Below are 26,170 nucleotides of genomic sequence, written 5' to 3'. Positions count from 1 at the left end.
TATACTGCCAAGAACATAAATATAAGTTTGGTTTTAAATATTTAATTATCTTCCAACATTTAATAGTCGACCGTGAAACCTGCATAAACATGCCAGAAGTTGTCGTAACTATTCCAAAACATCAGAAGAGAAACATAGAAGCATCTCAAACTAAATGACTAATTAATCAACATTTCCCTTACCTTGATGAGCTGCTCTGTATTTTTGTGTTGGGACTTGAACTCAGGGCCGTTCTTATCAGCCTAGAAAAGACACACAATGCTGCTTAATGAGAAAGACATTCACCACAATTTAAAAAATTATAATGCAAGATACTGACAATTTGTGGAACTACTGTCAACAAATGGTTCTGAAAATGGTCACACATACCTTAATATACTCCAGAGTGAGCAGGTCAACCTCTGTGTTGTCTAGAGTGGTGATCAGCTGAACCTGCTTCTCTTCAGAATCTATACAAGGATGAAACACATTAAACATGACATTCAAACTGGTTGTAGTAAAAGTGAGGAGACACACAGTTGTGCAGGCATGTACTGACCCATGTATTCAGGGCACATGAGGCAGATCTCTCTTAGGTAGGTCATTGACGTCATGTCAAAGGTGCGTAACTTTAGTTCAGTGCCCAGACCCTCTATGTCCAAGTGGAGAACTGTGACCTCCTGATCTCCCGACAGACGACACAACTGTACAGAAAACTAGAGGAACAAATGGGGCGTAGAGGAAAAACACATGTGGAGGGAGAAAGGGAAAATAGATTAGAATTATGTTAAAGATAATGAGAGAATTGTCAAAGGCTATGTCTGTCACCTAGTTCGTCAAGACCTCTGTACCTCACTGATCTCAAAAGTCATGATCAAGTCAGTCATGTTCTTCTGAAGTTCTTCCTTTGCCAAACTTTTCCTTTTGTGTAAGTCTGCGTAGCGCAGTGGCATTGGATTATCTGAGAAGAAGGTTTGATCATTGATTGGAGAGGTGGGAGCATCATAGAACAAGTCTTCCTCTGACCCTGAGGAGTGACAAAAACAAGAAACACGCGGTGACCTATACAAGGTTGCAAGGTATTTAGCGTGACTACTACTGTATGTGTAGCTGCATGAGGGAAGCAGAGCGAAGAGGAGATGGCTATAGATTTTGCAGTCTGTCTTACCCAGTGAGGTGATGCTAATGGTCTCACATGACTCAAAAATAACAGAGGCGCGCTGGTCGGCTAAGTTCAGAGGTCGTCTGGGTGTGAGCTGTGGGGTGAACTGCTTTGGCTGAGGAGGAAAGAACAACAATAAAAAAACGGTATATATATATATAGATATTCATGTTTTGTTGTTTTAATCTCCATTCCCTAATGTCTATTGTCTACTAGGAACAACAACATATCTATTTCGATGTATGAGAATAGAAACAGTTTTACTTTTTTGTATTTCCTCTAAGTAATATATCAGGGGCCGTATTAACAAAACATTTTAAGGCCAAGAGTAGATCCTAACTCGCTGATTTAGGAGTAACTCTTAAAAATAAGGGGCGTTTCACTCCTGATTTTAGGACTCCTAACTTTTTAAGATACGTGTAATTCACAAAGCATTTTAGCGCTAAAACTAGCTCCTAAATCTATGAAAAGCTAGGAGTCCTCGAGAGGTGTCCTAAGTCACTAAGAGTAAATCACAGACAACCATTTGATGGTGTTTTGGAGAGATTTTATGATAGTGAGCTTTATAAAAGGTACCTTTAATAACTGTGAGGGTTTAATGATCTTAGTAAAGCTATATTTGGAAAGTTTAGAAATATTTATTATATTTCTATAAAAAAAAATTGTATTAAGCTCTGTTTCCTGCAGTTGCTTTGGGTTTACGATGCACTGAAAGTTACTGTTGGTGTCACGTTTGGGTTTAATTTCCTACTAGAGTAGGCCTAAGCCTATGTGGCGCTTCGCAGCATCTCCTCCGTTCCTCAGGTCCGCTACTGTATAGTTGCGCGTTTCGCCTTTTTCCTTCCACATGCACTTTACGATTTCGCCGGCTGCTGTTTCTAAATGGTGAATTTCCCGGTTCGTCGCTGTCTGGCTATTGCTGCATAGTCCGCCGTTGAGAGAAATACAGTGAAAGTGCATAGCGTATAGCTCTTCAATGAGGATATTTTTCCAATTCAAATCATTGTCAAATTTAAAACTAATAGGCCTATGTGGCACTATTGTAGGCTAATTGTGAACGAATGTGTGGGAAATTCTGCAGTATCTTGGTTTCATGTTAAATCAGTGTCCCTTGTCATTAATTGTATTTAAAAACTCTTTAATACAGCGACACGATATGGATATCTCCCACAGTGTTTCTATCATAAAATCACTCTTAGGGACTCATTCTCTCTCAGCCAATCACCATGGGCATAGACGGTATGAACATGACATCATCCATAGCAACAGGGTCAACCCCGCCCTCTATTCTTAGCTTAGGAGTCCCTCCCATTCCTTAGTAAAAGTTGTTCCTAGCAGCTTTGTGAATAAGTTTTAAGAAATTACCCCTAACTAAGAACGTTTAGTGCACCTTAGCTCTTAGCGCTAAGATAAAATGTTTTGGGAATACGGCCCCTGATCCACACAAAATGTGGACAAGGTAATTTAGGGACCAATCTTTTAGATTTACCTTTGTAGTGGAGGATTGAGAGCTGTTTGTGGGTCTACTCTCAGGCAGTGGGATGCTTTCTACCAGCTGAAGAACACTTCGAAGTTTATCATCCGAAATACGAAGAGACAGCAGAGGAAGTTCTCCAGACAACTTATACCTAGAACACATATGCAAACATGGAAAAACTAAGATACACACACAAAGAGTATGACCTTTAATAAAGGCTGACCAGCATCCTTAAACCTTACAACATTGGGGTACAAAATATCTTGTACAGGTGAAACTCGAAAAATTAGAATATCATGCTAAAGTTCATTTATTTCAGTAATTCAACCTAAATGGTGAAACTAATAAATTAAATAGACTCATTACATTCAAAGTGAGATATTTCAAGCCTTTATTTGTTACAATTGTGATTATTAGCCATGATAATCACAATTATAACAAATAAAGGCTTCACATATCTCACTTTGCATGTAATGAGTCTGTATAAGATATTAGTTTCACCTTTAAAGTTGAATTACTGAAGTAAATTAACTTTTGCACGATATTGTAATTTTTAAAGTTTCACCTGTATGTGGGGAAATGTTTTACCTTGCCATGCGGGAGTCTTTGACAACCATTGCCCTGCTGAAAACAACTTTTAGATCCACGGGCTCTAGGATGTGGTGCGGAGACTGTTTCTGCTTACGGGCCATTTTCCAGTCACCATCTATTCCACACAGAAAATGTTTTACCTTTATTTTGACTCCTCACAAACACATAAACAAAAACATTGTGTCGGAGCAAAATACACATCCCTAAACATTAACCATTTTCTTCAGGGGTATGTATTATTTTCTTGGCCAGAACAAAGTGTAGCCAATGGGGCTTCAGGAATTTACCACTGACTTCAAGGCATTTTCACAATACAATTTTCTCTGTTTAAATTGTGCAATACAAACCTATTTAGAAAAGTCTGACTGGAATAAACTCTCAACTCATTATGTAACTTTTGAGATGTGACAGGGGCGTTTACTTGTGTATGTACCTGGTTTACTATAAAGGAACTGCAGGCTGCTAAGCTGTATGTCAAAGCTGTCATATGCTCTGAGCATGATGTCTTCAATGTTGCTGGAGCCCACAGACAGCGGGGGCAGATGTTTCTTGCTTAGACTGGACATCTGAAAGGACAACAAAGAATGTTTTTTACAAAGCAAAAATGTCAAATGAGACATAAAAACTAAGGCCTTGGTAAACAACTCAAAAGACTCAATCTCTTGCTTTTTTTCATTTAGTTTATCTTCAGGTTACCAACAATACATTACTTTTTTTAGACTCCATTAACAAATGTAGGACCAGTTTAGGACTTTGACACAACTCTCTTTGGGTTGAATTTTCAGCCCAGTGTCAGGGTTTGCACTTTCTGACCTTGAAATGACCAAGGTCCAACAGCAGGATATTCTGAGTGCCATTGTAGAAGCCAGTCTGTGGAATAATGACATAGGACGCCATCAGGTTCACCTTCAGGTCGAGAACTTTCTGTGTTTCGATCACATACATTAGACCTGAAAAACAAAAACAAAACATGAATTTAGTAATGGTAGTCAGAACAGAAAAAAACAATATATCAGCAATGATCAAAATAAATGATGATGATGAGAAAAATTCAAAAACTACACAAGTACTTGAAAATATTATCAGCAATGTATTAGACATTTCCTTTATTATGCCTTTTGAATTTTGGCATCTCAGTGGGTATAATACAGTGTTACAGTAAAAAGGGCAGATTTTCTTTGACTAACAATTAAGAAAAAAAGTCCTTCCTTACTCCAATTTGATTATTAGTGGTATGACCATAGACTTTTAATTAGCACTGATTTAGGTATTGGTTGAATTTGGTAGGTGGAATACATGGCATTATATAATTCTTTATTTTATATCAGTCCAGTGTACACAAATATATTGTAAAGTTAGGTAAAGGCCAAGAATGCCATTTAACAAAGATTTATAAATCAAACCCAGGTAACAATCAGACACATGAAAATAAACAGGAACCTCACAATCCAACTGACTCAGTGACAGCTGTGTATATGGAAAAATTTAAATTATCCAGTAAAAGCAGAAAACAGAGTTGAGACCAGTCTTGAAGCAAAACCCCCTGATATACAGTGAATTTTTGTAACATGTATGTGCAACTGACCAGTGGCTGTGCGGTCTCTAAACTGCTCCAGTTTCATGAGTGTGGCGTTGGTGAGCTCATCCAGCTGCAGGTCGTCAGGAGGCATGAAGAACTTTGCCATGCTGTTCACTGTTATCTACCCAGGCACACAAGCAAAGAAAACGTCTGATAAGTTTCCATTTCCAGTTTTTTCTCATGCTCATACATGCACACTGACAAGACTCCACTCACAGCATCATAGATGATTTCCAAGGGCTGTGATTCTACATGAAGCCGCTGGTTGGCGCTATCATCCAGCGGGTTGGTCTCAAACAGGAAGCGGAGCAGCGGGGTTCCTTCTCCCGTTGCTGCCTTCCTCGATGACAGAAGGGTTGGTGCATCCCGGTTACTGGCCAAACCCGTGACTTCAAACAAACTTAGCTGGGCTGTGACTCTGAAGAGGAGAAGAAACTTAACGTCAGTGGCACCCATGGAGGAAATGAACTGTAAGTATTGGTAGTACTTTGTCGTCAAACTGAATACATGAAAGACCAGTCACAAGGTTGCTACTTCACAGTAGACTCTGGATCAAGTAAAAACCACAAACTGCTTCAACTGGTTCTAGTAATCCTTTGTTAGTTCTATATCTTATTTATAGTTTCTCTATTAAATTATTAATCAATTGCAAACCGAAGTGCCTGTGCTGAAACATTTTATGAAAAAAAAGTGCATTCGTGCATGAAAACAAAAGGTTATGACAAACTTGATGGCTTGTGCTCCAGGTCTCTGTGTGAGCATGGAGTTCAGCTCTCCCACAGTCAGCCTGATGATCTCATTTTTGTCCTTTTCATCTTTGATGGCCAAAGACAGCCTCTCCATGTGGAAATTCACCTTCATGTCCTCAAACTGTAAAGACATGACAACATAGGACTCAATTATCAATATCTCAATATCTGACACAGTATTCGCCTTTTGATCTTAGTAGTATTGATTGCGCAGGGTGGAGAGCTCAAGCAGGACATGCATTATTAGTTGACTGGTGGGTGTCAGGGAGGGATGTGACTCACATCCTTTGGCAGGTTGGGATTAGCAGCTGTCTCACTGTAGCCAATGGCAGTGTGGAGTTTGGCTTTCTCAGCGAGGGTTAACAACTCGTCAAACCCTGAGGAACAGACACAGGGCAAAAGGGGGTCAATTGAAAAGAAAGAATATGACGGTAAAAAAAGACATAATCTAACACCATAAACTGTTACTGAAATAAACTGGACCACTTTGCCTTTGGTCCTTTTTGCAGCATGTGGATAATGTGTGTACAGGACATTTCATACGGTTTTGTTTATTTTTTACATCCTACCTCCAGTCTTGGCCTCTTTTGATTCTGTTTCAGGCTCTGCTCCCCAATTCCACATCCAGCTCACCCAACCCTGAGTCTCCTCTTCCTCCATCTTAATCCCTGGACGGTATATACACAGGCCTGCCTTGCTCGCCTGGGAAAGTAAAAACAAAAAAAGAGCTAAAATTTTCAACAATACCTTAAATGAGAAATATCGAGTTGTACAATTGCAGTCTAGGGCAAACAAGATTATGAAAGCATCAGTCAAGTCAAAGGAAAGAAGTAAAGTGAGGCACAGAGCATACTTTATGACACTTCTCATAAAAAAAGTGTCAAAACCTCAACATTCAGATGCAGAAGTTGTGTGCTTAATCTAATGACACTCTGGTGATATTTGGTCTGTTGGCAGAGCCTTACAGTAATTTTCGCCGAAAAATAATTGTATTATGTTATTTTTTTACTATTTTTTCTTCACTCCTTTGACACCGATAGAAAAGAATAAATCAGTTTTTGTTCCTGAGATATACGGATTGAATGGACATCGACAGTGGAGCACAGAATTTGTTCCATGGTCATTACAATTTATGCTTCAGTCAAAGTGAAGATATATAGAGTAGATGAGACACACAGCTTACCTCCACTTCAGCCTGCTGTCTGCCTAGTGTAATGTTAAAAATATCCAATGTCTTCTCAAGCTCCTGAGAATGGAAACAAGACAAAATGATTTGAGCTTTTAGCTGCTTCTTTTTACGTCATGCAATGTTACATAAATTAGTACATTTTAAAGGATACTGAGTAGGTAATATCTTTGTTATCCATTACATGCATATTATATCACATTTACATTATATACAGACAATGAATTATGGTTACTGGTAGGTATCTGCCAGTGAGCAACCAAGAAGAAACGTTGAGCTGGTTTGACCTTAACTTGCACTATTGCCTAACTAGAAATAAATGTAGTTAGCCAAAAGTTATCAAAACAAGGTATATACAGTGGAGGATATAAGTATTTGATCCCTCACTGATTTTGTAAGTGTGCCCACTTACAATGAAATGAACGGTCTATAAATGTAATGCTAGGTTTATTTTAACAGTGATAGACAGAATGTCAAAAAGAAAATCCAGAAAATCACATAAAAAAAGATAGAAATTATTTTGCATTTCATTGAGAGAAATAAGTATTTGATCCCCTATCAAAACATTGCTTAGTACTTGGTGGAGAAACCTTTGTTGGCAAGTACAGAGGTCAGACGTGTCTTGTAGTTGATGACTAGGTTTGCACACAGCTCAGGAGGATATTTGGACCACTCCTCTTTGCAGATCCTTTCCTAATCTTTAAGGTTTAAGGCTGTCACTTGAGCTTCAGTTCCCTCCACAGATCTATTGGATTAAGGTCCGGAGACTGGCTAGGCCACTCCATGACCTTAATGTGCTTCTTCTTGAGCCACTCCTTTGTTGCCTTTGCTGTATTTTTAGGGTCATTGGCGTGCTGGAAGACCCATCCACGACCCATTTCTATGGACCTGGCAGAGAGAAAGAGGTTGTCACCTAGTATTTCATGGTACATGGCCCCATCTATAGTTCCCTCGATGCAGTGAAGTCCAACTGTCCACTTAGAAGAGAAACACCCCCAAAGTGTAATGCTTCAACCTCCATGCTTGACTGTGGGGATGGTGTTCTTGGGGTCATAGTCAGAGTGGCGAGTCACTATGATACCAAAGAACTTGATTTTGTTTTAATCTGACCACATCACCTTCTCCCAAGCATTCTCTGAGTCGTTCAGGTGTTCATTGGCAAACTTCAGACGGTTCTATACATGTCCCTTCTTGAGCAGGGGGACCTTACGGGCACTACATGATTTCAATCCATTACTGTATAGTGTGTTACCAATGGTTTTCTTGGTGACTGTGGTCCCAGCTGCCTTGGGATCATAAACAAGCTCCTCCCATGTAGATCTGAGCTGATCCCTCACCTTTCTCATGATCATTCATACCCCACCAGGTGAGATCTTGCATGGAGCCCCAGACCGAGGGAGATTGATGGTCATTTAGTGTTTATTTTATTTTCAAATAATCGCACCAACAGTTGTCTCCTTCTCACCCAGCTTCTCGCCGATGGTCTTAGAGTCTATTCCGGCCTTGCGCAGGTCTACAATCTTGTCCCTGATGTCCTTAGACAGCTCTTTGGTCTTGCCCATGATGGAGATGTTGGAGTTTGATTTATTGACTCTGTGGACAGGTGTCTTTTATACAGGTAACAAGTTGAGACAGGTGTGTTTTAAACAGGAAACTAGTTGAGATTAGGAATACTTTTTTAAAGCATGAGAACTAATCTGTGGGAGCCAGAATTCGTTAAGGTTAGTAGGGGATCCAATACTTATTTCACTCAATGAACTACAAAATAATTTGTATCTTTTTTTTAATGTGATTTTCTGGATTTTCTGTTTATATTCTGTTAATCACTGTTAAAATGAACCTAGCTGTAAAATTTTAGACCGCTCATTTCTTTGTAAGTGGGCAAATTTACAAAATCGGTGAGGGATCAAATACTTATTTCCTCAACTGTAACTCAATCACTTAAAGCCAGATCACATTGTTATTGTTTGACTGAGATGTGATTTGATATGATATCTATCTTAGATAATATAAGGTATCTGAAGATCTTCTTCCCCTCCCTGCGTTCAACTCAGTTCAGCCCTGTCCCACCTCTAGTGACTTGAGCAGCTCCTCGCTGGGTTTCTTGCTGGTGATCTTGGTCTTGTAGAGTTCTCTGTAGTGTTTTACCATCTGCCGGTGCCGGCGAATGTGCTCCCATGACCACATGTGGAGACGAGGCTTCACATCCACTTCAAGGACGCAAGTGATCACATATATCCACCTGCAAGGTAGGAACATACACACATACAGTCAATTTACCAATCTGCTATATTAAGAAACAATACACACAAATGTCAAATGTCACATGGTCATATGGAAATCAAAAATGTGTTTTCTGACCATATCGATGCATTTCTATGAACGTTGACCATCGGTCTGTACTTCCTGTACGGCAGGTTGCGTGACATCATATCCACTGAGCCGAGGAGCTCCAAAATGCTAATGTACTGGAAAGAGAGGAAGTCAGCAAATACCAATTGTTATATAATGCTGGCAGAAGTCCAGCTATCTTCACTGAGAAACGTCTTTAATTATTTGAAAATAAAACTTAAACATTTATTTTATTTTGCCTTGTTTGTCTGTAACTTCTCTGCATTTTGTATCCCAAAAAAAAACTCTTCTATATCTTATACATCCACAGAATTATACTCAAACCCCACTAACCTGAGGTCTGTTGAGTTCTATGGCCACCTCATTGAGATTGACCATAAGGTCCACTTTGGGAGAGGAGAAGTCCACATCTGACCTTGGATTCATCCGTAGTTTAGCATCAGCTGAGATAGGACGAAAAACTGGGGAGCAGCAACGAGAAATAGATCATTCAAGCAAATTGTCAACATGGTGGGTTTTTATTTGTTGGTATACACAACATTCAAGCTTTTTAAAAAATTGTTTCGAATAAAGGCAGAGACATTGGCACACTCACTGAAGTCATGGCTGACATGAAGGGAGTTGTTGACTTCTATGCTGCTCTGGAGACATTGCTATAAGAAAGGAGGGGAGGAGGGCTTCCTTTACATTTAATCCGTTTCACTCGATATTTTTCATCATATTCAACATATTATTCTCTCTGCGGCTGCCTGGTTGAGATTGCTTTGTGTACCCACAATAATCAGAATGTCTCTTCAGCCTCATAACAGCACGATATAACAAACATTGGTATTGCAAAATCCAGAGTAGTGGAGACCAGGTGCAACGTTGTAATAATAAGATGACTCACCAAGGCCTCATCTGCACTGTGACTGGAGAACAGCACTGAGTTTACATTCCAGTAGGCAAACAAGTCGTCTAGTTGAACCAACTGAGAAGATGGAAAACACAAAGCAATTAGAGCAGTGCAGATGCTAACCCTGAGGACAAAACAGAGCTGAAAGTTTACAATGATATTTAAAGTTTGGATAATGACCCAAAGCTAAGCTAAGAGGTAATCACAACTATTAACAAACTGGACAAACTGGTTCAAACTGCCCAAAAAGTTAGTGTACGTTTTTACACAGTAGTCAAATGCAATGAAAAAAAATCATACATGCAATGTAACACAGGATGAAGTTAACATTTCCAATTCAATATAAATGCATATGGTATAAAGCACACGCTACACAAAGTCATAATTTCTTACCTTAAAGAAAAGCCTGGAATTCTCATCCAGAAGACTGGGATTCCAGTTCTCATCGGATGTCTGTAAGGTCAAGGAAGGGAGTGAGGTTGAGGTTCTTACTTAAAACTATTATATCATTGTGTTTAAGTTTGATGTATTAAAAAAACAATAGCTGAATGTAATAAAGGATATAATCACAGTAGAGAGACATTACCTGTAGGCTGAGGTTTTTAAGTGACACTCCAAATGACAACGGACATTTTGGATTAGTGACCTGTGGAAAACACATGGGAGAAGTAAGAGCTAGGCCTGTAGACAACATTTACTTTCAAAACACAAACAATGCTGGTTCTCCACATTTGTCCCATGCTGTTAACTTTACAAACAAATGGAAATAAATGTGGGCTTGTATAAGGTTGCTCGGCATGAATACTCACATGATCTTCATAGCGTACGTGGATGTTAGAGATCTTGACCTGCAGGTTCTTGATGACCTGAGTGACAAGCTTCTCCACAAAGGTGTCTTGTTTTTCCAGACCGGGGTTTTCTGTTAAACACAAACAGATACGATAATCATGAGACCTGATATGGCCCTGGAGCTTTCCTAAAGCTTTGCATTAGGGACAATGATTTGACCTCTTGCTCCCTGATAAGAACTGTTTTAAGGACCTTCCACATAGAATCACTGACTTACAGCATTATTTGTCCTAACAGTTTTAGATACAACATAACATCTCAAATCTCTGTTCTCGCTCCTCTGCTGCATCCATCCACACAACTTTTTAGTATGTTCTACTTTTCTTCTGGCTAACCAACTCAAGAATGTACTCGATATAACACCTCTTACTGGGAAGCTAAAATACCTGAATCAATGCAGTTACACAGACATACAATGCTCTTGACACACACACACACACAACGACACAGACACACACATATACACTTTAAAATCTAAGCTTAACCCTGACCTTGCTCGGCAGCCTTCAGCTTCGTTTCCTCTATCCGCTGCAGCTCCCTCTGACGAGCCTCCTGTAGCTGCTTATCCTCCTTCTCTGCATCGTACTTTATACCTAGAAAGAATAGGGTCAATACAAATGATTAGTTGTCTGCATATCTCTGAAAACAATTAATTGTAAAATAGATTAAGCTGTTTCCTGTTTGTCCTGACAAGTACTATACAGTCATGAATAAGTGAGAGATTTCCTTTGTATGATGACTGCAGTGCTACACTGTGTTGTGTGTGCTAATCATTGGGGCCATTCATGAGACGGAACTTGATATTATTGATATTTCAAGAAGTTTGAGATGGGTTTTTTTCACAAAAAATAATGTTATTAAACTGCAAAGATGCTTTAATGGGTTTCTGATTTCATAAATGTTTACCAAATCAATCAAACTGTCAGGTCAATGATGACTATTACATCTCATAATACTGAACATATTTACAGTAGCTGGACACAGATGTTGCATCTTACTTGCTGTGGGGACTATGAGCAGATAGACACCATCCAGTGTCGCCTCTACTGACTGGGTGTAGAGATTCTTCCATGGAATCTTTAGCTCCAGCCGTCCTATGAATAGAAAACATAATGTGAGGAAAATCTTCACCTGTACTAAATAAAGGGTAGCAGATGCAGGGAGTAAGTATGATCTCACCTATATGACCGGCCTTCACTTTAAAAGGAATATCAAGTTGACTCTGCAACAAAAGAAAAGGGAATTATTGCAACACAAATTCATCATGAGTGCCACAATGTAATGAAAGTCACTTTGCTTAATTAATAATTTACTTAGAACTTACCAAGGCATTTTCCTTTATTTCAAGATTCCTAAGCACAGCATCACCTGAAATGATGAGGAGCAGGCCTACTTGTTTACTGACTGTTACTGTGCACATGCTGATAGGCAAATATATTAACATTGTGTTATTATCGTAGAAAACACATCTAAAAAGGGGTGTGTATATGTCCTTTGTCTATTGACTCAATTCAACATGCTGAGCAATGGAACAAAATACATTATTAAAGACATTGATAACAACAGGTTTGGTAAAACGACTGAAATCACCCCGTTCTGTTTGTTACAAGTTGGTTCGTGTTTAGAGGAAGCTCTGAAACCTCTCTTCAACTCTTATACCAGATAGCAGCGGTCTGATAAAACATACTTTTTGGTCGAGCTTGTAGAAATACCTCAGTAAGAAACGCAGTGCCAAGAAATAACCTTAATGTGTGTAAGGGTGTGACCTGACGCCGAACTGACAAACAGCCATGCAGTAGGACATGAGCTTCGTTAACATTGGGTTATTGTAGCTCTCCGAAATTAACAATGATGATAGAGCTATCAATAGACTAGTAGTTGTCTATCAGCTCACACTGGATAGCCAAACAATATTTTCTAAGAAGAACTGACACTGACAGCTGTCACACACGACTGGTGGCTAACGTCTGCTAGCAACAGCTAGCTAGTTTGGGGAGCGAGCCATTCCACTGAAATACACAAGTTCAATTACCTCCCCATATGCCAAGCTTTAGCTGCGAGCTGTCAAGGTTGACAACGTAGTCCCCTAAAAACCGGTTGAGGACATCTACCACCAAGCTTTCGAAGACCATATTGGCGTTTATTTCATGTGACTGTCACCATGTTTACATTCTGACGGACTCTGGACTCGCCTGCCTCAGCGTCACGTTATGACGTAGCGACGTGGGTAATACTGTGACGTCACCCCGTCACGCCGTACCTGCAGTATGCCTACGTTTCTTCAGACAGAGGTCAGCCACTGATGCAACACTGGGAAAGAAGAGGGTGTAGTTGTATACTTCAAATTTCCATACCACAATCCAGCTGTAGGGTCTGGGTTCAATCCGTGTAGGCCTACCTTCCGTTCAATCCTTATCCGTTTGGAAATCAAAACACGAAAAACGAAAAAAACTGTTTGATTTCATTTTTTAATTATTTGTTTCATTTAAAAAAAATAAAAAACTGACTGTTTTATTTAAAATATGAATCCGTGTATCTTCCGTTCAATCCATATTTTTCCATTTGTTTTTCCTTTTAATTTGTTTTGAACTCGACGTCATTGTAAATGAGGGTCACCCCTCAATTGGTCTCTCGAGGATAAATAAAAGTTAAATGAAAAAAATGAAAAATAATACCCGTTTGGAAATCAAAACACGAAAAACGAAAACAACAGTTTGATTTCACGTTTTAATTATTAGTTTTATTCAAAATATGCCTGTAAAACATGAATTGATTGCCATTTCTTATTTTTTATTTTCCATGTCGCCCTTTACATAAGAAAATGGGAAAGGAGACAAACAGAAAATGTAAAAAATTTGCATTTTTATTTTTGAAGTTCCAAATAATTATTTATATTAATCAGCGGGCTACTGTGTCCTGCTGCCACAATGACACACGATATGTGCTGCCAGTGCCTTGATGGCTCTGACCCATAGACTGTTTTCTGACTGTTTTCTGACTGTGGCTATCTCCGTCTTTTAAGTAGGCTAAAGCCTCTTGTCGGTAGTGGAAACGCATGGAAGATCTAGTAGGGTAACCCTGCCGAACCGTGCCGAACCGAACTGTGCTGCTCAGAGGAAACCAGGCTTGATCTAAACAGCGACAGACAAACAGCTGTTCACTCGTGGACCTAACCAATACATTTTTTTTCATATGCAGCTGTCTGCACTGGGGCTCATGCCTCAGCTGATCACGAGTATCAATAACATTATCAATAATGTAGGGTGTGTCCCTCAGTTCCGAGTGCGATGCTTACGTCCGCACGTAATCGGTGATTAATGAATGAAGAGTAAAAACAAACATTTATTAGAAGACCATGAGACCCAAGGCAATTGCCCACCTTTGCGTAATGGCTAAATTCGCCTCTGGGTGCGTGCGCGCATACACACACACACACACACGCACACACACACACACGGAGGTAACTTTCGCACAACACCGGAGCCTCGACCACTAAATTGAAACATGTATTTTTCAAAATCAACATTTAGGCCATTATTCTCGTATTTGATAACCTGGTCATTAATTGTGATTCAAAATAGAGAAAAGCGTGTTTTGGTATAATATAATGTAGATGAGAGGATGATTATTTAAAAAAACTGGTCGTTTTTCTTGTTATGATTTCCAAACGGATATGGATTGAACGGAAGATACACGGATTGAAACAAACAGAAGTTTTCCGTTTTTTAAATTTTGATATCAATGAAAAAAGGAATTATACGATAGTACCCAGACCCTGGTTCAAAAGATTTACTGAAAAAAGGTCAAAAAATATTCAAAGTCACACGTCACACAGTAAAGAAATATTATGCTCCTGTGCCCATGGGCAGCTGTCTTCCAAACTAAAATGGCGTGAGTAATACGTCACAAAAATAAAGCATTTGGCCTAAACATAATAAATATTACAAAATTACTTTAGCTGAAAATACACTTATAAAATGCAAATAACATGAACTGTAAATTATTATGAATTATAAAAAACACATATTACTTCCACAAATATTATTAAACAATTATTATGTTTTATGCAATCTGGCTCTTACAGAGGGGTATTAAATGTATGTAAGCAAATTGAATGTAATGTGCCCTTTTTCTATTTAAATGACTGAAGCGAGTAAATAGGTAAGTAGGCTACATTTTTATTTTCATTACACTTCTCAAATAAGTCAGCAAACTAAAAGGTACTCTATAGAAAAGAAAAAGGAAATTAAATAGACAATAACAAAAAAAGTATAAAAAGCATCTGTATGGTTTGTTCTGAGAGAAAGGTAACTTAAGGCCATTTGCGGTACATTCAGGATAGATATGTAGCTATATAAAAATAACATGAATGTATTTTTCCGCCTATTTTCTTCATAACTTTCTTTTTCAACTTCAGTCCTCACCTTACGGGGTTTAACCCTTTAAATTACAGTTGCTTTACATAAAGTCACTAGTTTTTTTTATTAAAAGCAAAATACTTTTTGCAAATTAGTTTTTTTTAGGGGAATTATAAGACTGTGGTTGATGTCAAGAATTAGAAACAATATTGAATTTAATGCATTTCTATATATTTTTTTTGCTGTTTAAGATTTAAAATTTGCCACCCATTAAGGGCCATAGTACGGCACACAGACTTCCATTAAAACCACACTTTTGGACCCTGCTGGCAATAGAAGATAGTAACCGATTTTTTTTTATGTATTATTCTTTTGGTTCCTTGCACTAATGTCTTGACATTTCTAATTTTTTGTGTTTTTTACTAGTTGGTGCTATTTTCAAACATATGCCATTGTTTCAGTTACAGGCTAAAATTAAATTTTGCACTCCCCTGCTACTTAGGCCACTGCAGGCCACATGAATTAATAATTTAAGATAAAATGGTCTGTCTGGGTTCTTCATAATGGCATAGAGTAGTGTATATGTGTATTTCGGCAAATATGTACTGTATGTTTGTGTGTGTGTGTGTGTGTGTGTGTGTGTGTGTGTGTGTGTGTGTGTGTGTGTGTGTGTGTGTGTGTGCGCCTGTGTGTATCCAATATCAGACAGTGAAATTCACAGAGAAATACAGCTCAATGTAAATCCATGAAAACGACATGTTCTAATCCCATGGTTAATTTGAGGACTGTGTGATTGTGGTAATATTACACATTCATCCGGCTCCTATAACTTGAAATGTAATATTTTTATGATTTTTTCAGATGTTTTATGAATTATGTCCTTCCATATGGCCTATACAACTAATAACGATATAAAATGTATCACAGTTCCCCCGTTTCCACTAGCGGTATCTTTGCTCTTCAGGCCTATAAGGATGAAATGTACGCATCATCTGTAAAATAGTAAACATTTAAAATGTCATGGTATAAGAACAGGATGAATGTCTATTATTACCACATTCATGTATTTAACCTCAATTGACCATTGGATCAAAACATGCAGTTTTTATGGATTTACATTGAGCTGTTTTTGTGAATTTCAGTTTCTGTGTTTGGATACAGACAGACAGACAGACAGACACACAGACACACACACACACACACACACACACACACACACACACACACACACACACACACACACACACACACACACACACACACACACACACACACACTTCTTTGTCGAAACACACATACTGTATATACTATACTATGCCATTACTAAGAACACAGAGAAAACAGTTTAGCTAAAATAATTTATTCATGTGGCCTGCAATGGCCTAAGTAGCAGAGGAGTGCAAAATTAAATCTCATCCTATAATTAAAATCAATGGCATATGTGAGAAAATCAATGCAATTTATAAAAAACACCAAAAATGATTTCAGCACATTAGTGCAAGGAAGAAGAAGCAAAAAAAGTGGATTCTATCAGCTTTAGGCAGCAGGGTCAAAAAGTGTGTGAGTAAAATTAATATACACAGTGCATTATAGTGTTAGTATATGAATTGAGGTTAACCATAAATTGCTCAGAAATCATTAGCCTTGACCAAATATGAAGCCATTTGCAGGAACACAGCCTCAGCAGTTGTAAAATGAAAAACCAAAATGTACCAAAAAGGGCCTATGATACACTGAAGGTTAAGATACACACGTTACAAAGTATGCTGCAGTTTAACTGGTGGGTGACAAAGATTTCATTTTAATTTATTTATTTTTTATCACAGATGGATTTTAAGGAGAGGGAATACCAAAAATACAAATTAATATAGTACAGAAAAACCTACAACTGTACACTGATTACATCTTATTGAACTACTGTTCCCTGTTGTTTGCTATTCTAACCATCTGGGAATACTTTACATAGAATCTGCAAAATACACATATAGGCTCCACAAACTACATTATTTAACGCCACTCTTGTACACTTTTTTGTACAAACTGTGAAAAAAAGTGTTTTCTCTTAACACACTATGTTGTTGTCTTGAACATCATGAGCTGCCCCCTTAAAATCACACAAAATGAGGTGTTCTTTTCATTTGTTCTTAAGAAGGAGTAACTCAGCCAGTGGTTTAGTGATCTCTCCAATCACTGTCCCTCTCCTCAATGTTCCAGGTGCAGGTTTGTCCATTATTTTTAACCTGAGCTGCTGTTCCAACAGATCCTCTCTACACAGCTTTGTAAAGAAAAAATCTTCATTAAACACAGCTGGACTGCGGCATTTCCCGATGGTGGCACTCTCCTGACGCTGCAGCTTTCCCGGGGTCAGACACAGAATCAGCACACAGTTTGGACTTCGACTCTCGGCGTCATCCCATAGGCCTTCCACCGACACCACACGCACTCTGACTGTGAAAAGGGACGAGAAGGTGTTGGTGGAGAATGTGGTGTGCTCTGCGAATAGGCGCACTCTACCGCGACCCTGCAACGGTAGGACGTGCTCATTCCTAACCCTCTCCTGACACTGTAGAACATCCAGGGGGAAGAGGACAGCTGGAGCTAACGTGAGTGAGCTTCCCTCTAAGCTTCGAGGGCTACTTCTGGGAGAGGTTGTTAAACTTAAAACCCCCCTCTTTTCCCAGCTCCCTCTGTCATCCCTCTGTCCGCCGATTAACGAAGGACATGATGTTGCTCCTTTAAGACGGCCACGTCGTGATGGGAGGAGCGAGGAGGATTTAGCACTCTGAGGTGAACTGAGGGGAGAGGAGTCACTTGAAGAAGGTGTTTCACTTTCTGTGCTTCCCGTCTCTGACAGGTGCTTGCATAAAAACAGAGGGAGAAATCTGGAAAGAGTTGTCTTGGGCAGGTTTGTTTCCTTTGCCAGATTGGGTGCTGCAGTAGTAGGAACCATTCTATCAAATCTGTAAACAGGGCAGTTTGAGAGGAATAAAGACTCTTTCCTCCTAGTGTTGGGGCTCTCATATATCCCAGCCAGGCCGTACCCCTCCGCAGAGAATGGCAAAGGTTTATTTGTAGCCTTCCAATCCACTGATGCATCACTAGTCTTCGTCTTGACATCCTTGGTTTTTACATGTGGAGTGTTGAAGGAAGAAGTGCTGCTCTTGGATATCTGACTGTTCAGGTTCGGTATCACATGTATGGCCGTCTCATCTTCCAGCAACATGCTTCTCTTGCAAAGCCGCGGGGGAAGGCAGAACTCAGGGATATTGTCTGGTGTGAGGATGTTGTTGTGCAGATAGTGAGAGAGCTTGGTGTTAGAAGAGAGCGATATACACTCCCCACTCTTCCCCATGGATCGACTTAGCTCGAGTGGAATGCTCTCCATGCTCTCCCTGATCTTCCCAAGGACCCACATAGTTGTTTCCTGATGTGTCAATGTGAGCGTAAAGCCTTTGCACACAAATCCACACTTTTTTCCTTTGGGGACAAGAATTACAAATATATATTTTAAGTTAATCAGGCAAACTATGCACGAACCAAAATGCACTTGTCAGAACTTAGTTTATTCCAATGACAAATATTTTATTCTTACCTGCCGAGGTCTTAGTGTGTCCTCCACCTAAGTGAGGTCTGTATGAGTGTGACGGATGTGCCAATGACAGATTTTAAATATGTGTGTGAGGCTCTGCTTCACTGGTCTGCCACCCCCGCATGCGTCACAAAACAGGTTGTTTACGTACATTCACACAACAACACACAGTACAGATAGATACAGTGTGTTGAGTCCTTCTGTGTCTGGGTGGATGGTTATGAGAGTCATTGGTCTGCATTTAACGTTACAAGGATGTGATGTCTTTATTTAGTTGAGACAATTTACTGTACATAAAAACCGAAATGTGCCATCCTATTGTTCTGTTGATGTAGAAAGCATTTTCACAAAGTTTAAATATGTGATGCATTGAATTTCAATTCAACATAAAGTGTACAGAATTACAATACAATTCAAATATACACAAATTATACCTAAATCAAATACATTTTGACACTTGTGGTAAAATATTTTTAAGATATATTATCACCTTTCAAAATTCATAGTAGGCTACAGCACTATTATGATGTATACATCTGCACCCTAAACTTATGACAAGAAACTGTTCAATTGAATGAATTTTATACTTTACAAAACATTGTTGTGGTCATGATGACACAAGTGTAGTCTGTTTTTAGAGAGGTGACATCTCGTTCAAAGACAGGTGCACCCCAGGCCAACAGACAGCCCACAGCACACAGCACCTCAAAGACCTGCTGACCTTTAAACAGCTGGCGTCCAGACACACAGCTGACCTGATGTATAATAGGCAGCTCTGAGTCAATAGTATACTTATCCTGGTAAAATTCATATACCTGCTGTTTTTCAAGCAATTAAATATTGACATTAAAAGTGAATGCATACTGATAATCACATTACTCTTTAATTATCCATCACTTTTATTTAGTGATTTAGCATGAATTCTTAACAGGAAAAGATAACTTCATATCAGTGGGACCGATAGCATTTATTGTTAGTTTAATGTTGTTTTAGCATTTCAGACTTAACAGATGTTGTGCTCACTGCTTTTTTTAATATATTGTTTAACATAAAGCATTTGACCTCTTTTGATTCAGGTAGATCTGAAACAATAAATACCAAATCATCCAACATACTAATGAACAAAGAGGGTACTACCTGCATTATGATTTCTTACTTTTATATTTTTATATTCTACTATTTCTATTGAATTTCAAACATTTCTATCATGCAAATGATCCAGTGTTTGCCTTTCTGTATTTTTATTGGCCGGATAAATGTCATCATTTGAAGAAACAACATATATTTAGTTCACACCAGGATTTTACCATGTACACAGATGAGGCCCATGTTACTTTGTTAGTGCCAATGTCGGTTCAGTAACCACAAGAGGGCGTACATGGATCAGATTTTTTTTTCAGGGAACCTCAAACTTTTAGTTTTCCTCCATTAAGACATCTCTGGGAAATAGCTCATGTTTGAAGTATTAGCAATATAACACCTATACAAATTATTACAAAATAAATGGTAATCCAAGGGATAGTTACATTTGTTTTAAAGTCCGCACAGACAGGCAAGCGCAAAAAAACACACCCACACTCAAGATTTCTGGCCCTTTGCTTCATTAAAATGGTCCTCTCTTATTTATCCATCTAATTAAACAGTTAGTTAATGACAAACAAAATCCCCACCTGTGTGGCCAGTGGCCACACAGGCTTGCATGCAATGTGGGCATGAGTGTGTGCGTGGGACAGAGAATGATTATGAAGATGATGAATTCATCAGGGAGAAGCCAGGGGCCTCTGGAGCACCTAGGGGTCAGGAGGCTTTTTGTGGTAGTGAAGTTCGACTTTATTACACCTATAAAAACCCAGAGTGCTCTCTGTAATGGAGAGATAAATGATTGGGAGTCAGCAGAGGACCTTGCCTTTAACCGCTGTCAATGCTGCAATTATCGCTAACGGGAGAACAGTTCATTGTTGCCAAATGCTCTACCATCAACTGCATTAGTGTTAAAAAAAAACTTTTCCTTCTGGTTGAATAATAATACTTTTTTGTGGGCTTCATTTTGGTAATTCATTGTAGGGAATACTATGTTAATTAATCAACTAAATTGCATTGAAGTTCTAGGAACAGTTGTGTTTTCTTTAGAATAATTTCTAACTTTTTGAGCAATTTTTTATTTAATTCCCAGCCTTTGCAAAAACACTAACATATTGGGTCAAATATCAGCCCAAAGTGGAGTGAATCTATGTAAAGTGCTCTGTAGCATCCTTTCACAATGAGCTACACTCAACTAATTCACATACATGCTACAACGTTGTGCTTCTCAGTGCCTTATCCACGACAAGGCACATGCACTTTGATGCATCATGAAAAAATTTATTAGAACGCCGGTTTACTGTCTAAGCATTATTCCTTTTATTTTCAAACATAAATGAGCCCCTGAACGGACTTGTGGTTGTTGCTTAATTCTTGCTGCTGCAGGGATCAGCCACTTTGTTAAAACCACACTTCCACTCTCATGTACATAATAATGGATGTATTATGTCTCCCTCCATATTGGAGGCTGTAACTTCATAAGACTAACCACCTGCCTAAAGCTTAAAGTGACCTTTTGGCCTTTCCTTCAATTCAAAAAAAGGTACGATGGAAACTTCAAATCTTTTTAGGGGGGGTTCCTCTTGTGAGTCAGTCCCCTAAACTAACACACCACAAAAATGAAACAAGTCAACTTTGTGCCATCGTGTAATAACTATTATTCATCCCCAGAGGCAGATCATATATAAATATATCAAGGTTATCTAAAAAGAAAAAGAAAAATGTTATAACAGTATTTTAGCATTTGAGACCTGCATTTGTAATGCTGTATTAATGACAAACAGTAAAAGAAAGAAATATATGAACATGTAACTGATATTTATGATAAAGCAACTGATAGGGTCTCTAAGAGTAAAAGTCAAATTACATTTTCCACACATTTTCACTCTGTTACTTCATGAAGGTCCAGCCTAGATCCAAGATAGTTTAAGTAAGCCAAACCTTTGTTATAAGCTTTTCTATGTAACATACCAATTATTATGTTTTGACATTGTGTGATGAGTTTTAAAATTCCAAGTACAAACCCTGAGCTGGTTGTACACTTTGTTAATAACGCTTTCACTTTAATCTCCATTATTGAGGAGTCGGATGAGCCTATATGGGCATTCATCCTCTTGCAAAGCACTTAACCTCTGGTAACATTGCTGAAGTTTTTTGGCCATGGAACTTCTTTGTATGAACTCCTAAGAAAAAGTGAGGGAGCGGGGAAATAGGAGAGGAGAAACGATGGGAAGGGGGCCAGAATGGCTGAACCATTGGCCTGTTTTCAATCGGTGATAAAATGTAATAATGGCTAATAAGGAGTAATAATTTGGGCCAATAAAGATAGATGGCAGATTGAAGATGACATCAGCTGCGTCAGAAGACCTTACTTTGAGGACGACGCAGAAACAATACACTTCAGCTAGAGCGTGCAGATAAAATTTGACCCCAGATCAGTGAATCATTGTCTAATTATTAAGAAGAAACAGAGAGGCATATAGTGGGAGGGAGGAAGACTGCCAGAGAGAAACGGTGAAGGAACCCAAGGGGAGAGGGGAAAACTGTTTTGGAAAAGAGGCAGAAAACCAGTGTAACAAAACAGGAACAAATGTTTAAAAATGTACATTTTATATGGACAGATAAATAAATAAATCAGGAGTTATACGAACATCTTCATTTTGGGACAGAACAGAGGGGGAGAGAGGGCTTGAAGAACAGTCAAAGTACTAGAAGAGAGAGAGAGAGAGAGAGAGAGAGAGAGAGAGAGAGCAAAGAGCAAAAGTGGAATTGGAGAAGGAGAATGGGTACATTATGAAAAAGAAGAAGAATTATAGTAATGTGCAGTGGTCCAGATTGACCTGTCGTTAGGACTCTCTCCTGTGACAGCTTCTCTCTGTCTCTAGGCCTGATGCCAATATGCTAATTCCAGTCAGATGGCATTTTCATTGGCTGATGCTGACAGTCCTCTTGTCCCACTATTAAAGACCGCACCGTGAATATGGCAAGGCGACCATTACCAAGATAAGAGCAGATGTAGCCGTATGCCGGCTGCCTGCTTGCACTCAATCACATATACTGATACAAGAAGTTACTACATATAAACCAGAACCACAGCCTACCGTGATCATTATTAGTGAGAGAGGACATACATAAATATATATATATATATATATATATATATATATATATATATATATATATATATATGTATATATATATATATATATATATAGGGTAATACTTGTTTCATAAGATTACTCAAATGAGGAGTAGGCAATTGTGTGTGAGATGGAATATAATTTGAAGATTCATTAGCAAATTGATTAATAGGGTCAAATTTCAAAATGAAAAGCCATTTAAAATTCAAAAAATGTATTGATATGTAAAAGAGAAAATAATTGTTATCAATTAGCACATTTAATTGTTGTTTTCCAACTCTTTTGCTAATCGCTTTCTTAAATGCATAATTTGTGTGTGTGTGTGTGTGTGTGTGTGTGTGTGTGTGTGTGTGTGTGTGTGTGTGTGTGTGTGTGTGTGTGTGTGTGGCAGGTTATAGTTTATGGATTGTATATGAACACATATGGACATATAATATATGTATACGGTACATGAAGGTATTAGACAAACAGGCAACAACATTTTAGAGCTACACTATGCAGTTTTAGGGGAGGGTAAGTTGTTTGCATTTGCAGATTTTTGAGGCACCTGGAAGCGAACCTAAGACTAGAATATGCTTGTAAACAAAAATGCAGGACTTGCTGCTGTAAACAACAACAGTTTTAAGGTAGCTTTTTAACTTCAAACTGTGTTCCAGGGATCCAAATTTCCTTTGAAGAAAATTTGTTCATTCAGTTACGAGAATATACCATAGAAATGTTAAATTTTCTGACATACCGAAAGTTACATAGTGCAACTTTAATTCTATGCCAAAATTGGATTTCTTCCTTTCTTACATTTGATTTGCATATACCTTTGTAAGTTTTTGTTTTATAGTGGGTACATTTGCATTATATATTTAAAACACTATGTACACAATTTATTCTTATGTACAACACAATTAATGTTCCTGCATTAGAAAACAAAAAGAATCATGAGTTAGGCACAATTTCTTCATGAAACAGAATAAGACAGCCGGTTCTTAAAAATCAGTTACGCCGGACTGATAGGAATTCCGACTTAGTAAGTCATTTGTTACGGGTTTTTTTCTTTTCATAAAGAGGTGTAGCCTTCATCTTCCTTCAGTCTCTGTCTGTCTGTCTGTCTATTTCAAGGTCCTCATACAGATATCGTCACACTGCATTACAAGGTCAGCGGTCAACCTGTAATATGTGACAAATTTGGAGCAGGAAGAAACCTCTTAAGAATATTAGAGTTTCATTAGTTCTGTAAGATGATATAAAGCCCTATGACCTTGCATAGCTGTTCATCTCCCTCTCACACTGTCCTTTATTATTTCCTTCCTTTTTTTAAGTCTTGGTCTTCCTGCCTCATTTATGTTCTATTTCTTTGTCACACTCTTGCTTTTTCTTCCTCTCTCTGCTTGTTGTCATCACCCCTTTTTGTTTCCAAGGATTTATGGTTAGAAAAGCGAGGAATCCTGAGCAAAATTTCCAGTAGTGAGAGTTTTTCTAATGCGCTCCCCTTGCTGTATTCAGATTTTTCAAATTACGAAACAGTTTGATCCATTTTAACTTTTTATAATGAAGGCTTTATGAAGTTCATGTAGATAATACACATTTCTGTTCATCTGGTTAAATTGTTTAACAAAGTTAATAGTTGCTGTAAAATACTTCTATGCCTTAATTTATTATTGAAACGACTCCATATTTTTTTTAATCATCATTCAAGCTGTGACTGAACAAGGAATCCTTGTCGGGCAATTATAGGTTAGAAAAATTAGAACCAATATCTCTTATCTGATGTTGCTTTACATTGACTAAAAGACTGCTGTCTGGAACAAAGAATAATATTTAAGGTTGTTCGTGTTGGTGTGTGTGAATGTGTATGTATGCCAGTGTGCTTCAGATCAATGAATTAAGCTCCTCATTATGATGGCCTGCTCTTGCTGGTCATTAAGACAAACGCATGTAGAGTTTGCCACCCTGGCCCCTATGAAGTGTGGGTAATTAACACTAATGTATCATCGTCTATTCACGAGCATAACGTTTCGTTTCTGAGGGCTGACAGTGAAACACCTCTGACCTAAATGTTTTATTCATTCCTAAGACTGCTATTATTCATTTTCTAACTCGTATTTCACATGATGAACAGTTTTTCCATGAATACATAGTTCTCTCATATTAATGTCCCGTACACTTTTAGCAGTGCTAATAGTTTTTCAGGTGGTGTTGTATAATATTTGCATTGTTCAATAAATGAAATATCATCATACCACCGTCAGCCACCCTAAAACATAGGGGGCTGTAATGCTTGCATAACAAGGAGTCAGCTACTTAGAATTGGAAACCAACCTGCAATGAGAATTTATTTTAATTTTAAGAAGAATTTACTAATGGCTTTAGAGCCATCCAAAACGTGGATTGCCACACTTTCCTGTGGTTTTAATTTTGGAGTGAGACATAACACTGAAGCACTCTGTACTATATATTTTTTACATTAGTTTGATGACTTTCATCTCCTGATTCAAATTCATATCTGAAGGGAAAAAACTAGTTTTTATCTCAAATTGAAGCAAAGCATGCAGTGAGCTGGCTCATTTCTTTCGAGTAAACAAAGGAATGTCTTTTTTAAATGTATTTTATATATATAAATTAGTTAATAATATCTGATGATTACTTTTTGGTTGTATATTTTTGGCTAAAACACAAACGGCAAAGGTTTTCCTGAACGTGCATGTCCTTAGGTGACAGAACAAATAAACTTAAAAGCTGCTGCTTCTCCTGTGAAATACATTCAATCCAACTGTTTCATAGAAACACATTTCTACGTAGCTCATCTCCATATAGAACAAATTATAAAGTTATACTGACGCACTACAGGAACACACAGATCTAACACGGTAATTGAACCTGTATACCAACATGCCTACAAAAAAAGAGCGTCTAAGACTTTTATTCTGTATATTCCAACTTGCCACAGAGAAAAATAATTTAACATATGCAGTTAAATGCTTTGACACACTTTCATCGCTGTGTCTATCCTTGTAAAATAAACTGAATATATCCCTCCCATTAGCCTGTACATAAACACATGTGCACGTTATGAGACCTCATGTGGTATTATGATTCCAGAGGCATCTAACACTAGTGTTGTGAGGACAGAGGATCATGGAGGGTAATAATGGCTGCATTATTACTCCTCTTATTGTGTCTTAATTAGTGC

The 26,170-nt window shown here is 38.2% G+C and overlaps 2 protein-coding genes across 3 annotated transcripts in view; both read right to left on the bottom strand.

Annotated features, from left to right (window-relative positions):
* Positions 1–12,999, bottom strand: part of vps13a (vacuolar protein sorting 13 homolog A) — a 43,724-nt gene extending 30,725 nt beyond the window's left edge. For both annotated transcript variants that reach the window (XM_080044452.1, XM_080044453.1), the window contains exons 1-28: positions 12,852–12,999; positions 12,144–12,187; positions 11,999–12,041; positions 11,818–11,913; positions 11,311–11,412; positions 10,780–10,889; positions 10,557–10,616; positions 10,364–10,423; positions 9,965–10,045; positions 9,671–9,728; positions 9,409–9,536; positions 9,085–9,191; positions 8,794–8,965; positions 6,721–6,783; positions 6,107–6,239; positions 5,820–5,914; positions 5,516–5,658; positions 5,005–5,206; positions 4,795–4,909; positions 4,023–4,159; positions 3,643–3,775; positions 3,207–3,324; positions 2,631–2,769; positions 1,148–1,256; positions 831–1,006; positions 539–695; positions 370–449; positions 183–242 (exon numbers count right to left, since the gene is read on the bottom strand). In XM_080044452.1, coding sequence (XP_079900578.1) covers positions 183–242; positions 370–449; positions 539–695; positions 831–1,006; positions 1,148–1,256; positions 2,631–2,769; positions 3,207–3,324; positions 3,643–3,775; positions 4,023–4,159; positions 4,795–4,909; positions 5,005–5,206; positions 5,516–5,658; positions 5,820–5,914; positions 6,107–6,239; positions 6,721–6,783; positions 8,794–8,965; positions 9,085–9,191; positions 9,409–9,536; positions 9,671–9,728; positions 9,965–10,045; positions 10,364–10,423; positions 10,557–10,616; positions 10,780–10,889; positions 11,311–11,412; positions 11,818–11,913; positions 11,999–12,041; positions 12,144–12,187; positions 12,852–12,951 — 3,021 coding nt within the window. In that variant the 5' untranslated portion in view covers positions 12,952–12,999. The remainder of the gene's footprint in view (positions 1–182; positions 243–369; positions 450–538; positions 696–830; positions 1,007–1,147; positions 1,257–2,630; positions 2,770–3,206; positions 3,325–3,642; positions 3,776–4,022; positions 4,160–4,794; positions 4,910–5,004; positions 5,207–5,515; positions 5,659–5,819; positions 5,915–6,106; positions 6,240–6,720; positions 6,784–8,793; positions 8,966–9,084; positions 9,192–9,408; positions 9,537–9,670; positions 9,729–9,964; positions 10,046–10,363; positions 10,424–10,556; positions 10,617–10,779; positions 10,890–11,310; positions 11,413–11,817; positions 11,914–11,998; positions 12,042–12,143; positions 12,188–12,851) is intronic.
* A 4,312-nt stretch (positions 13,000–17,311) lies between these two features.
* Positions 17,312–18,592, bottom strand: LOC307256268 (C2 calcium-dependent domain-containing protein 4C; the record flags this gene model as incomplete). Its single annotated transcript, XM_080035177.1, has 1 exon — positions 17,312–18,592. The coding sequence occupies one exon, from the start codon at positions 18,590–18,592 to the stop codon at positions 17,312–17,314; it is 1,281 nt and encodes a 426-aa protein (XP_079891303.1).
* Positions 18,593–26,170: the final 7,578 nt, after the last annotated feature.

The sequence above is a fragment of the Ammodytes marinus genome (genome assembly GCF_949987685.1).
Source record: "Ammodytes marinus genome assembly, chromosome: 2".
Classification (NCBI taxonomy): domain Eukaryota; kingdom Metazoa; phylum Chordata; class Actinopteri; order Uranoscopiformes; family Ammodytidae; genus Ammodytes; species Ammodytes marinus.
The sequence above is the reverse complement of the archived record's forward strand: the minus strand, read 5'-3'. Positions and strand labels throughout refer to the sequence as shown.